Source organism: Phoxinus phoxinus (assembly GCF_949152265.1).
Source record: "Phoxinus phoxinus genome assembly, chromosome: 15".
NCBI lineage: Eukaryota > Metazoa > Chordata > Actinopteri > Cypriniformes > Leuciscidae > Phoxinus > Phoxinus phoxinus.
In genome coordinates, this window is record NC_136890.1 from 5,632,657 (window position 1) to 5,646,065 (window position 13,409).

The 13,409-nt window shown below is 39.3% G+C and overlaps 2 protein-coding genes across 2 annotated transcripts in view; both read left to right on the top strand.

The window, feature by feature from the left end:
- antxr1a (ANTXR cell adhesion molecule 1a) overlaps positions 1-13,409 on the top strand; it is a 326,460-nt gene that overhangs the window by 34,111 nt on the left and 278,940 nt on the right. The gene's annotated exons all lie outside the window — the stretch shown is intronic.
- disp3 (dispatched RND transporter family member 3) overlaps positions 1-13,409 on the top strand; it is an 83,336-nt gene that overhangs the window by 33,620 nt on the left and 36,307 nt on the right. The window contains exons 4-6 of the mRNA XM_079638399.1: positions 7,123-8,097; positions 10,123-10,342; positions 11,724-11,860. Of these exons, the coding sequence (XP_079494525.1) occupies positions 7,131-8,097; positions 10,123-10,342; positions 11,724-11,860 (1,324 nt within the window). The 5' untranslated portion in view covers positions 7,123-7,130. The remainder of the gene's footprint in view (positions 1-7,122; positions 8,098-10,122; positions 10,343-11,723; positions 11,861-13,409) is intronic.

Consider the following 13,409-nt stretch of genomic DNA (forward strand, 5'->3'; position numbering starts at 1 on the left):
AGCACAACCACGCTACATGGTGGAGCTAGAGGTCGGGTTAGACTTTCTCATTGTCCATCATTTTGATGGACAGAAAAAATTCTGTCAATGACGGAAAATATTCAGTTAACGCGACCTCTGGTTGGAGCGCTGCCCACGAGGCCATCAGCTCCGACATTTTAAATGTCATTTTGCAACTTTCATCATTCTAAATTCGTTAAATCATCTAAATCGACAACATGTATGTTAGACCCTATACAGACTAAGCTATTGAAAGAGAAGCTTCCAGAGGTCAAAGATCCCCTTCTTAACATCTTTAATTCATCTTTGTCATTAGGATACGTACCAAAAGCTTAAAGCTGGCTATGATTAAACCGCTTGTTAAAAAAACGCTTGATCCTTCAGAATTAGTCAACTACAGGCCGATCTCGAATCTGTCAGTTTAAATCTAGACTATAAACACATCTCTTTGACCTAGCATACACATAACACATTTTGAACTAACTTCTATAACTCAATGTTAGGCTGCATAGATTAGGTCAGCCGGAACCGGGAACACTTCCCATAAATCCTGATGTACTCGTTACAACATAGAATAATGGTGTCTACGCTAATATTAGTCTCTCTGTTTATCCCGAGGTTTAACACAGTCTGCCGGATCCAGGCCGTATCCGGATCTGATGAAGGACCTGCGCCAGGACACGATGACAACGCAGTCCTGAAGTGTCAACTTCCCATTACCTCTGTACAGATAAAACGTTATCAAAATAGTTCCGGTTCACATGGCTACGTGGAAGCGATAGATAATTATGTATTATAATTTTTTAAGGCCAAACAAGTAATTTGTTGAGGTCAAGTTGAAAGACACATCTGCGCACATATATATTAAAACACGCATACCTATAGACTGAACACATAATACACATGTGCACACCGCCAGGGTTTTCACAGGTTTGCGTTTTTTAATCGTGCGCAGAGATAAAAAATGTTAAAATTCAGGAATTGCAGCTTGGAACCTATATGTATTTCAGGGTTTGCGTTCTCGAGCCGCCAGGCACTGTTGTTGTGTGGGTGAGCGGGCCGGAGCACGTTAAGGTTTTTTTGTTGGAACGGTATTGTGTGAGCGACCCCAAAGTTAATAACTAATGATCTTTGCAACGGAAGTGAATCAATCAAAACTAACTTTAGCTGGACAATAACTTTATTCTAGAGCTGCTGTAAAGCCAAAAGAATCTGTTACTTTAATTTCCTATTATCACTGTAAAGCTGCTTTGAAACAATCTATATTTTTAAAAGCGCTATATAAATGAAGGTGACTTGACATACGTAACCTAGACCATTAATACCCACTGCGCCATACTGAACAAATGCTTGCTCACTCACTGTGTTGTTGAAATTAACCAGCGAGCTAGACTGTAGCCAAAGATTGCCATACAGGGCACCCAGTGAACAAAGCGAAATAGCCTAAGGTGTGACATCAGCAGCTCAGTACCGCCCATACTTTCTGTATAACTGACCCGGGGCAGAACTGACTAAATAGAACACAAAGGGCATGATTTCCCAATCTCTTTTCAGCTGAGGACTGAAAACTTTGCCGCTGAGCCTCTAGGGAAGTGCTCTCCCGATAGACAGGTCTCCCAGGGAACTAGTCGACGTAACTCATCCAACTACTACCTCCAGTATAACCAGAGGGGCTACTGAGAGAGACCCATAGCACTCTTCCTACCACATGGCCCTTATCGGTTGCCCTGATGGTTGCCCATTCCTACAGTTGTAGTGAATTGTGGAATGGAGGACAGAGAGTGGGTAGCTAGTCCACTTTTATGCTCTGTCCCGATACTCCTCATGAACTGTTAGGAAACGTACAGGTATTAACATAGTCCCCCACTATGTCCACACTATCACCTCCAGGTGATAGACTGGAGAGGCGACAAATGCAGAATGGCCATTCTCCTTCCCGTACTGCGATGTAGGACCTCGACCGCAGCGGGGGATATATCGCTTAAATGCTTCTAACATAACCTTCGCTGCCCTAAACTTTTGGACCACCACCTCAACAGCTTTTTAAGCCACTGGTAAATTTATAACTGACAAAAGTACTATTCATTTCTTTGGGTGTAAAATGTTATTGAAATTGTGTTGAGATCATTGAGAAGTGCATTTTTGAGAGATGGTTGCTGTAATTGCTCTTATGTTATTGCACCATGCAGATTACTTTGAAACATGTAAGCACTAATTAGAACTGACATATTGATATTTCAGAATATTTTATGCAGAATGAGTGTCTGCTCAGCATCGAAATATATCCCAAGTGAAGCATCCAGGCTCTCAGCTGTCAAAATGGACATTAACCAGGATTGCGCGAAGCTGCTGTGGTCAGCACCAGGGAAGTGTATTGTGGTGTAAATGATAAATTGGTTGATTTGACACGGTAAGAGATATTACCCCCCTCTGATCTGGGGACAACTAATGTTTATTTAAGCGGTAAAGCAAATGTGCAAAGCATGCATAATGGTGCCGTGCTGTAAATAATGGGCCTCATTACCCGAGGTGTCAGAATGCAACATCTTACATTGTCTCTTAAGCTGTTTAGTATCATGGCTGATACAACAAATGGTTTGCAGGTCACATGGCACTACTGAATTAATCATGACTACTCTCGTTCTGTAGGATTTTCTCAACAACCTTAAGCTATACATCTCAGAAAGTGGTGCAACCACATTTTACACGGAAAGAAAGATTCACAAATCATTTTGTGACAGATCTGGAATAGGAAGTGGTATTTTCAAGGCAGGACAGGGTTTGTGGCACTTACATAAAGCTCTGAGATTTGCAGTTGGTCAATTTTTGTGCAGCAAAGGGTCACAGTTGCTCGTATTGTTGTAAGAAATAGTGTCAGCCTGTAGTTTGACAATGTGAGACTAGGAAACAGTGACCATCATTTTAGCTTGTGAGGAAGATTTTACTTTGTGAAACCACCTATACAGCCTATACTTATGGAGGGAAAAGTCTTGATGTCATGTGGCCGTTTTAAATTTAGGAAAATAGCTACTAAATATTTTTTATATATTTATACAGCCGCTGAAGAATACAATTGCCAGTCCAGTTTGGGGTGTTTTTGTATACACATTACTTGGTTATGAAATAGATCAACAACTGCATTCTATAACTGACTTTTACATTCTCACACCCAAATTTTGAGAATGATTTTGGTTGATTAGTGCTGTATGAATGAAACCGCATAAGCAAATGACTTATGTATATCACGAGGAGCATTCTTGATTTTCATCTGTCACTATGTTACAGACAATACTCACGGTTTCAAATAACCTGTTCATTCAGACACCATGGGGTCAATAACATGTTACTCAAATTTTTTGTATAGTTATCTATTCATTACAAAAATATATTAGTAGTTTAGGCATAATCTTTTATTATTGTTTCTGGGGCGATTAATTAATGATTATTTATGAAAAATATTTTAACAAAACTAATTCACTACATAATATATTGTATATAAGATGTATTTCAAATCAAAATCATGTGGTGCAACCAACAAAGTCATCTGGTAAAAAAAAGAAAGAAAAAAGTATAAAGACAAGAGGCCCCTGCAGTCCGTCATTACTGTATGTCAAGGCAGGGTTAGTTGAGGTTGTAAAATATGGTGCGACTCCCAAAAACTTAACGATAATCCAAGGGATAATCCATGGCTAGCTGTGCATTAAACGATTTTAATGCACAACGTGAAGGCAACAGCCAGAAGTGTTAAATTGACGGTTATTTTCGTCAGTTAGATAAAGCATTCTGCTCATTTTGAATCAGACAGAGAGATAAAGTAGTGGGTAAGATTACATTTATTTTAATGAATGAGTTATAGCATATATTTAGAGAGAGAGAGGGAGAGGGAGAGGGAGAGGGAGAGAGATCATGGTATAAAATGAATAATTCCTGATCTTTATATATATATGTATAGATCATATATATATGATGGGTTTCTTCAAGGATTATTGACTGTGAATGTAGTTTTAGATTCTCTGCTTCTCTGTTCCTCCTATCTGTCCCTATCTGTCTGTCTCTTTCTCTCTTTCCAAAAATGTATTGTCAGCCTAATGAATTTGTCCTCTGCTGTGGCAGATGTTGAGCTCTCAACCTACTGTGAAGACAGATGTTGCTTCCCACCCTCTTGAGATGCCACCAACCAAATATCCTGCTCAAAATAACCATCTTCTCCTGTGGAGAAGCACAAAATGCTGTCATGACTGAACTGAAAACTTCAAGACAAAAACCAATTTAAACTCATACATTAGTTAATGTAAAAGCCCAATTGTAATCATATCACCGATAAACATGTTGAACTATACAATGTCATCATAGTTATTGGATTGATTGATTATTTAAGTTTTTTTGTCCATACATGGAACATTTTGAGAATCTTGAATTAGCAGAAGATTATTTGCATATTCAGTGATTCAGTATGAATCACAGATGAATATTACATTTAGTTAAATATTTGAGGCATCATAAACCAAGGGAATGAAGGTCTTTCTTTGGTAACAGTTTATTGTAGTGTCTTTGTTACACGTTACATGTAGTTACTGCGGTAATAACTATAAATTATGCATAATTACATGCAACTAACACTAAACCAAACCCCAATCCTAACTCTAACTCTAAGAACATGTAGTTAATTATTATTACACAGTACTTAAATGCATAATTACACTGTAACATGGACAACTTAAAATAAAGTGCAGCCTTTTCTTTCAATCTCTTTAAACAGATTCATTTACCAGTTTTCTAGCACTGCCACCTTACATTAACAATACAAATAATAATAATAATAATATATATATTTTTTTTATATATATAAAAATAGAACAATTATGAGTATAATATTGTGGAACAAACACAAAAGGGAGTAGTAAATGATGACAGAATTTTCAGTTTGGGGTGAACTATAACTTTTTGTTAAAAATAAGCTGTACAAATCTTTTAAGATGACAAACGAATACTTCAAAATGAAGCACATCTCATAAGAGTCCATTGAGCTTAGACTAGAGCGTACACCTGAGCCCAGCCTACGGTGTTTTTGCATTGAAAGGTGACTTTTAAATGTCTCCTATCTCAGAATGCTAATTACTAGCTCAACAGCTTATCAGTTTTCCAGGAGGGTTTATTTAGCGCCTAAATCAAGGATCGATCCACCACAGACCATCTGATCCCAGGAGGAAAATCTTCAGATTCTCTGTGGGGCAGAGATATAGAGATATAGAGATGGAGCGTCCGTACCTGTCTGCCTCCTCTCCTTTTTATCTCACTCTCTCTCTGCCCCTGGGCTCCACGCTGGTGAAAGTCAATGACTTCCTGGCCTTGCGCTTGCACACATGGCTCTGGGGGCAATCTGTGTTGGAAATGAAATGGTACAAGCTCAGTTTCACGCTGCCCCGGGCTGTATTGTACATTAGGCAGGACTTACATTGGACTCCTGTCTCTCTCTCTGTCAGTAATTAGGCAGGCTTAGACGAGTTGAATGATTTAATTTTCAGTGACGCTGCCAACTGTGTGTCAGCTGCTGATAGCATGTTATCTCTGGCTCTTTGTCCCTGTCCTCTCGCTCACTAGTTCACTCTGTCTCTCTTTGTGTGTGTGTGTGTGTGTGTGTGTGTGTGTGTGTGTGTGTGTGTGTGTGTGTGTGTGAGGCAAAGTGGGGTTTTGGACGATATCAGCATAAATTCTTATCATTTCAGTGTAAATGCTGTTTGTGTTGTCACTTACGGTACGATTGCTGTTTCGTGTTCCCCTGTCTTGAATTCATATGTTGATAATAATCTCATGGTTCCTGTGTTTTACTTCCTGTGTTTATCCATGATCTCCATAGTAACCCTCATTAATCTCCATAGCTACTAATCACTTTCACCTGTTTCCTGTCACAGCCCTTGTTAGCTTGTTTCCCATGTTCTCTGGCGTTGTCCTCTATGAATGTTATGTGTGTGTTTGTTTCAGTTCTGTTTCTTCCCAGAATATTCCGTTACTGCCTGGATTTACTGTTGTTGTGAAATATATAAATATTTCTGCTGCACTTGGATCCAACTATCACGTTTCTGAAAAAGCTGCGTTACACGTTACACTTATAAATGTAAAGTCACATCAAATTTGGGGCCTTAGCTAACTTCGAAGTGTCAAGATGACTTAAAAGTATTTAAATTAATAAATTATTATTAATATATTATAACATTTATTTAAAAAAAATCTCACTTTAAATTCAAATGCTGACAAAATATATACAATCAAGGTGTGAAATGCAAGTAACTATTGCTTTTCTTTAAACTTATAGAATCACAAAAGGAATCGTGGTTAATTAATTTAATAAATCAAAACTCACAGTTTCAATTAATACATTTTTTAAGCATTCTGTAAGCATAATTACAGAAGAAATACCAAAAATATATTTGTGTATATGGTGGTTATGAATATTTTGTTGCTGTCGAATCTGATGCATTAGAAAATCAATTTCAGTAAGGCATCTGTACTTAGATCTTTTCTCAAAACTAACTTCACTATTTGCAATAACTGTATCATGGTGATTCTTAGTGGATGCATTTATTATTTTTAAAGGAATTCGATTTTTTTCACAGTATACTGACAACTATGGGAGGAAGGTTTAAATATGCAATGAAAAACAACTTTGAATCCTCCCAAAAAAAATTTGATTCCTGCACATAAACCCATATAGGTTTCACTAGGCTCCCCTACTATGAAATCTCCTCACAATTCGATGAGAAGAATATATTATCGCACACACACACACACACACACACATCTGAGTTCAGCATCTCACAACAGAGGCCAAACCATCTGCCAGCCTGATCGCTGGCCTGTGAGACTCGGTTCACTGTTTCCTCATTTCCTTGCAGCACTCACTGCCCAGAGGCCAAAACCTTCCACTATTACACTTACAGAATGACAGATTTCACTGCTTTGTCCTTGTCTTAGCAGTGGCCATCTGAAAATAACCTGCCACTCTCTTATCAATGCTCCGTAAATCAAGTGCACTTTATCGCAGTATTCACCTGTCCAGGCACAAGCAGGAGCACACACACGGCCCAAAGCCGTTAATGTTAGTGTTTTGTGTCTTTGTTGTAGTGCCTGCCATGGATTCGGAAGATGAACCCTTGTTGCTCCAAGGTACCTGGAATCTGAGCGAGTTTGAAGAGCAAGAGGAAGATGAGGAGGAGGAGGGGGAAGAAGGAGCAGACGGGGAAAATGGAGACGAGCAGGTCTGTAAGGGGTTGTGGTGGGCTTTGGGCTGGGTGTATACGCAGCCCTGGGCCAGCGGGCTGGTTCTGGCTGTGGGATTTCTGGTACCCTTCACCCTCTCAGCTTATATGTTCCTTCACTGTGAACCATTAGACATTGACCTTTCCTACAGCGCATTCGAGGTCAGGAGTCACGCCTCTGCAGAACGTTTTGACGCTCTCGCCATTGCCCTGAAAAGTCAGTTGGGGTCTTGGGACAGGCACAGGCGTGACGCAGAGGGATTTGACTTTGAAGCCAATGCTCTGAGGGACCTTTTGTTGCTCATGGTAAACAGAAAAGGAAAGGACGTCTCTGCAATGACGAATGTCACAGAACCTGCTGAGACTGAGACAGAGGTACACAATGACACTAGACAGTTTGGAAATGAGAAAAACAACAAGATGAAAGAGGAAAAGACAGACTCGACAAACCTTAAGATAGCGGCACTCAATTCCAGCGATGCTGAAGATCACAGGAAAGCAGACTCACCCTTAATGAGGAAGCGAAGATTTTCAGGCTACTCCTACCTCCAGACCCAGGCCCTCTGGAGGATAGAGCTAGTTTTTGTGGCCCAGGGCGACAATGATAACAACATTTTCACCCCCGAACGCCTTCACACCATACACCACGTGGAGAGACTTCTAATGCAGCACCCTCAGTTTCAAAAGTTCTGCTGGAAGCCACTGGAGGCGTTGCGAGACTTGCCCCTGGGACCTTCCTTCTGCTCTCCTCCAAGCTCTCTCCTGTCCTACCTCTTTCCCAGTGAGCGCGCAGGGAAGATCTACTATGATGGAATGGGACCTGATCTAGCTGATATACATGGTGAGTCAGTTGGGGGGTTAAACTATCCCACTCTCTACTAATGACTCAGTAATCCTCAGTCAGTTAAATTTGAACATTTTTAAATATAGAGAATACAATTAAGCTCTCTAAAACAGTATTATGTTTTATATTTATATTTGATTTGATTCCCTGTTCTCAGGGTCTCCATGTTGGCCATTAGCTGGTTCTAGTTTAGTATGTATATCAGGGCCAATCCTGTTCCTGGATATCTACCTACCTCCAGAGTTCAGATCCAACCCTGATCCAACACCCCTGTGTGTAAATATCAAGTGCTCCTGAAGATCTTAATTAGCTGGGTCAGGTGTGTTGGATGAGGGTTGGGGCTGAACTTTGCAGAAAGGTAGATCTGCAGGAACAGGATTCGCTCTGTGCACGAGAAAAATGCTAACTTCCGGCTTGAGGGTGGAAATTGGGTACTTCGTTTCCGGTTGCCGTCTTGTTTACATCAGTGGACCGGCGTTAAGTTAGTTTAATCGTTCGCAATGGACCTAAAACATAAAAAAAAACTTGTGAAATGTCAAATCAATATAAGAAAACAACTCACCAAGGCAAAAAAGTCACATCTTATTCAATAGGAAGATTATCTGCGGTGCTTTGGTGCTCCGTGTATCTACATCGGCTTTTATTCTCGATTCTCTGTCTCGTCGTCTTCTCACTTCGTCGTCAGCTCTTCAAAGTTATCACTTTCACTCATAACTGTAATCGTTTGATTGCATTTATAATTCTCTTTCTCAACATCTATCCTTTGATACGGAGTGTCTGGAGATCCTGCTTCATCTGACTCGCTCTTTCTCTCAATGTCTCTGACAGCGGCAGTGTCGCCGGCGCAGTCTCAGTGCGCTGCTACCATTGGCTCGTTGGAGTGTCAATCAATGCAGCGTGATCAATGATTGGACGAAACACTTTCTCTTCTAAAGCACTCGTTTTTCTCTCTTATTCTTTTTAATTTTCCCATCTTTTTACACATCTTTCAACTCTTACTCGTAGCCTGGATTATCCGGGTTACACTCTCCCTGCTTTGAAGATATGCATGTCCCGCTGCATCCTTTAGGCTGCAATGTCACTACAGTAGAATTCCCACTACACGTTTTCTGAGGATTATCTCCAAGAGAATAGGGCTCTCCCAATGACACAGTGAAAGCTGCACTGAGCCCTTGCAGTAATGACTGCACAACCAGAGAAAGGGTATTACACAACGTGGGGTACTGTAGCCTTCTTGGCGGAATATACATCCTCTACTACGTCGTCCATCAGGCTACCGGAAACTAGACACCCCCTATCGGTTTCGCAGCCGGAAGTAGCATATGCTAACATGCACATAGTCAGTTGGTGAAGATCAGGCTGAGCTGGTAGACCACCTTGGACTAGGGATGGGGAAATGAAGCCTCATCAATCACTGAGGCTTTCCCCTGACTGTTCCGGGAAAAGATTCAAAGCTTTGAGAGTGTCGATAACAGCGCCATCTGGTGTTTATTTAAAATAAAGCAGCCAGAAGCCTGTGTTAGAAGCTCTGGCAGATGAAGCAACCACAACACACTCCATAGTTTCAATTTTATGTGTACAAATAAAAGCCTTACATGTTTGTGTTTGATTTGTTCATTAAATAAATTAATTTTCTCTCCTCACAAACCCATCAACCAGACTGAGCCAACAATGACTCGTTAAATAAGATCTGGGGTTTGAGCCTTTTGACACCCAAAGCGAAACGCGCCACGTGATTGGACAGAAAGTGAGGCTTCATTTGTCATCGATCACGTGACTATAGTAAACCAATACACACCCCGATACAGGGCTTCACTAGAAATCGTGTCGCATGAGCTAGTTTAGGTGTGTTTAATTAGAGTTGGAGTCAAACTTTGCAGAAAAATGTCCAGGAGAAGAACTTGTAAAAAGTAACATCAAATGGTGGCTGTTTCATGGTCAAGGCCTCTTTCACAATCAATCCAACCAGTAACTGAAATGTTTTTCACAAAACTCCCTGACTGTGGTATCCTCTATTCGCAGGTGCCCTGAGCTTGGCGATCACCCATCCACAGTTTTACTGGTATGTGGATGAGACTCTCACACCAGACAAGCTTCAGTCCTCTCTTCTTCGCAGTGAGATCCATTTTGGAGCTCCTCTTCAATCTTTCTACTCTCTTCAAGACAGACCTTTAGAACAGAGACGTCTCTTCAGAGAATTTGTGGTGCAATATGCGAACATCCTTTCACAACAATCCACCAGGTGGGTGTTGAGATTGCAGTTGGTGTTGGTACAGTTACGTAAACAAGAAGGCTTTTTGTTTATTTGTCTGGTCTAATACCATGTATGGTTAAATGCAAATTCAATTTAACAAGCATGCAAACCAGAGGATTCATCACAATATTCATGATGGCTTGTTGGGCATTAAATATGGTCATTGGAAACGTACAGAATTAACTTTATAAATCCCAGTTAGCAGAAGCTTTATTTCCCACCCTGTGTTCTCCCATACAGAGCTTATCTTTTTTTCTTTTTTTATTATTAATAGCCTCATCTGCATATAATTCCCATGCATTTTGCCATTGAGACATTTCCAAACTTCCTTAAATATATAATTATCAAAGAAGCAAGTAATTTAGGCGTGATTTCAGAGAATATATCTTGAGTTTAATTTCTTCACGCCACAGGGATTTTACTTGTTTAAAGCATAAACCAAATATACTTTTTGCGTTTTTGATTCTCTTTTGATAATTGTTCTGCATAATGTTGTTTATTAAATCAATTTCTGTAATTCCAAACACACTTAAACAAAGTGTCCTCCCTGCCATGGGAAATGTCTTCCAAAAGCAATCAGTTATGTAATTTTTTTTTTTTTCTTCCTTTCAGTGCTCAACATAGGAGGGCATTTTTATTATAAAAGTAATATACTGTATTAAATGAATATTTAAGTGTGCATGAAAATTGCTATGGCAGAATTTGCTTTCACAAATTTTACGTCCATAAAACTGAGCCATCAACTTACAAGGACGATCTCAGTGGCGCGACGGTGATGAATCATGGCTCAGTCCTCCCGCTCTTCTGTGTGGCAGCTGGAGAGACTGTTCACTTTACTAATGCAAAACTAATGAGTTATATATAAATGATTAAACACAAAATGGGAGTCTATTAAGCCACTAAGTATTCCTTCGTGTCAAAGACAGAAGTCAGCCGTTTAGATTTTTGGTTGTAGTAATTTTTGCAAGGATGATCACCAAAACAACACCAGTTATGAATCACAGACAATGACCCAAAGCTTTATTACATCTGCAAAACAACCCTATTATACTCACTGCTGTCAAGTGAATGTATGCAGATGCTCTTCAAAAGACAATCATTACTGCTGGGATGACAATGGTAGGAACTAAGCCTAGAAATGAGCCAATGCCCAGACACAAAACAGACATTCATTGTATCTCTGACACAGTAGCCCCTCGATGTAATTAAGATAATCTTTTTCCATCTGCTAATGTGTCCCCATTTTCTCTCTCATCCCCCTCATCTGGCCCTTCGCTTGTAACATATCGTCTGATGTCAAACATAACCCATTCTCATCTTGACTACCCTCCCCTCTCATCAAGTTTTCTGTTTTTTATTCTCTCTCTAGTAAAGTGAAGGTGTTGTACGGGGGTACCGAGTTATTTGATGATGAGGTGCGGAAGACCTTCCACAGTGACATGTTGCTGGCTTTGTTCAGTGGAGGATGCATTACTGTCCTTGTGTATGTTCTAACCTCATTTTCTGGTAAGACACTCACTAATGAAATAAACCTAAAGATACCATGTATCACAGTGGTTTTAGCCCACTTAAGGACGGTTGTTGTTGTTCAGTTAACACAGATGATTAGAGATGCTTATGTTCATTATAATAATAACAATTCAATACACAGTTTTATCAAGTAATGAATTATTTCACAGTTAGTTAACAGTAAACCGTAAGCTGCGTTCAGTTATAAATTGTACAAAAACAGTCTGTAATGCTGCTTGATGTTGCAAACTGGCATTTCTGGTTTTTTTTTTAAATGTATTATTGTAATCATAAACGCACACTCTTTTGTAACGCAAATAGTTTTACTGTTTACTGCATTTTGTTATTAATCTAGTTATTTACCTAGTGCTAATGAATCATACACACATTCATGCTAAATAAAATGTATTTTTTTAACGGCTGCAAAATAAGCAACTTTTTCAATTGACATACACTGTGTTTTTGAGTGAGTCATTGAATTATTCACCTAGCTATTCGTACAAGACTGATTAGTTCAGCAAGGAAACACCACTTTGTGTTGCTCTGAGAGAAACTGATGGTTCTGCTTTTGACGTCTGTGGAACTATTGTCCTTGGCAGAGCAAACAGACAAAGTATCTGCCAATATTGTGTCTAAAATCAATGTAAGTAACACAACCTCATATATATTAAACAGTTTAAAACTATAAATGTAGTGTCACTCTCACAATTGACCATTCGCAAAGATCCGCCCCCTTAGTTACTGTCGCTATGGTCATTTTTTAAAAGAAATTTAAACAATAAATACCGTTTTGTGTCTCTTTAATGTGTGTGACAGATCGCTGTAGACTCAGTTAAAGCTGCTCGTGAACCGATCATCTCTTCCTTCTAGTTCATTTATAGCATCAGATAAACATGAATGAACATCAGAAGGAATGTTGTTTTAACCGCGGAAAGACATCAGTACACTCCGTTTCTCAAGTTCAAATCCTCCCATGTTAATCTACTAACTCTCCTGACTGCTTTGTCGGACAAAATGGCGGATGACGAAGTATGATTGGTCAGATCACCTGTCAATCAAGCTCTCTGCGAAGGGTCAATTGACCTGTTTGGTTTGAATACTGCGCCATGACTTGGAACTGCTCGTGATTGAATTATTAAATACAAAATTGAGATATAATTTTAGTTGTGTTTTATAAAAAAACACAAATTATCAATAACATATTTATAAATTAACATTAATTTAAATTAGTACATGTTGTAAAAATTGTTACTTGTTAGTTCATGGTGACAAATGTATTAATCATGCTAACAAATTGAGTCTTATCGTAAAGTGCTAATTAATCTAGACAGTGTTTCAGTCTCGCTAAAATATTGTTAAATATGATTGTTAATGCAAGCCTTGATTTAGCCTTGTTTCTATAACTTGGGTTTTGTCGGATTTGCAACTGGATTTAATTCCCTCATCTACGAATGGCCTCAGTATGCTTCGTGTCAACATTTGTGTCAACAGATAAGCTGCAAATGATTTCTAAAATGAAATCTGACTGATGCCTTGAACCTACACA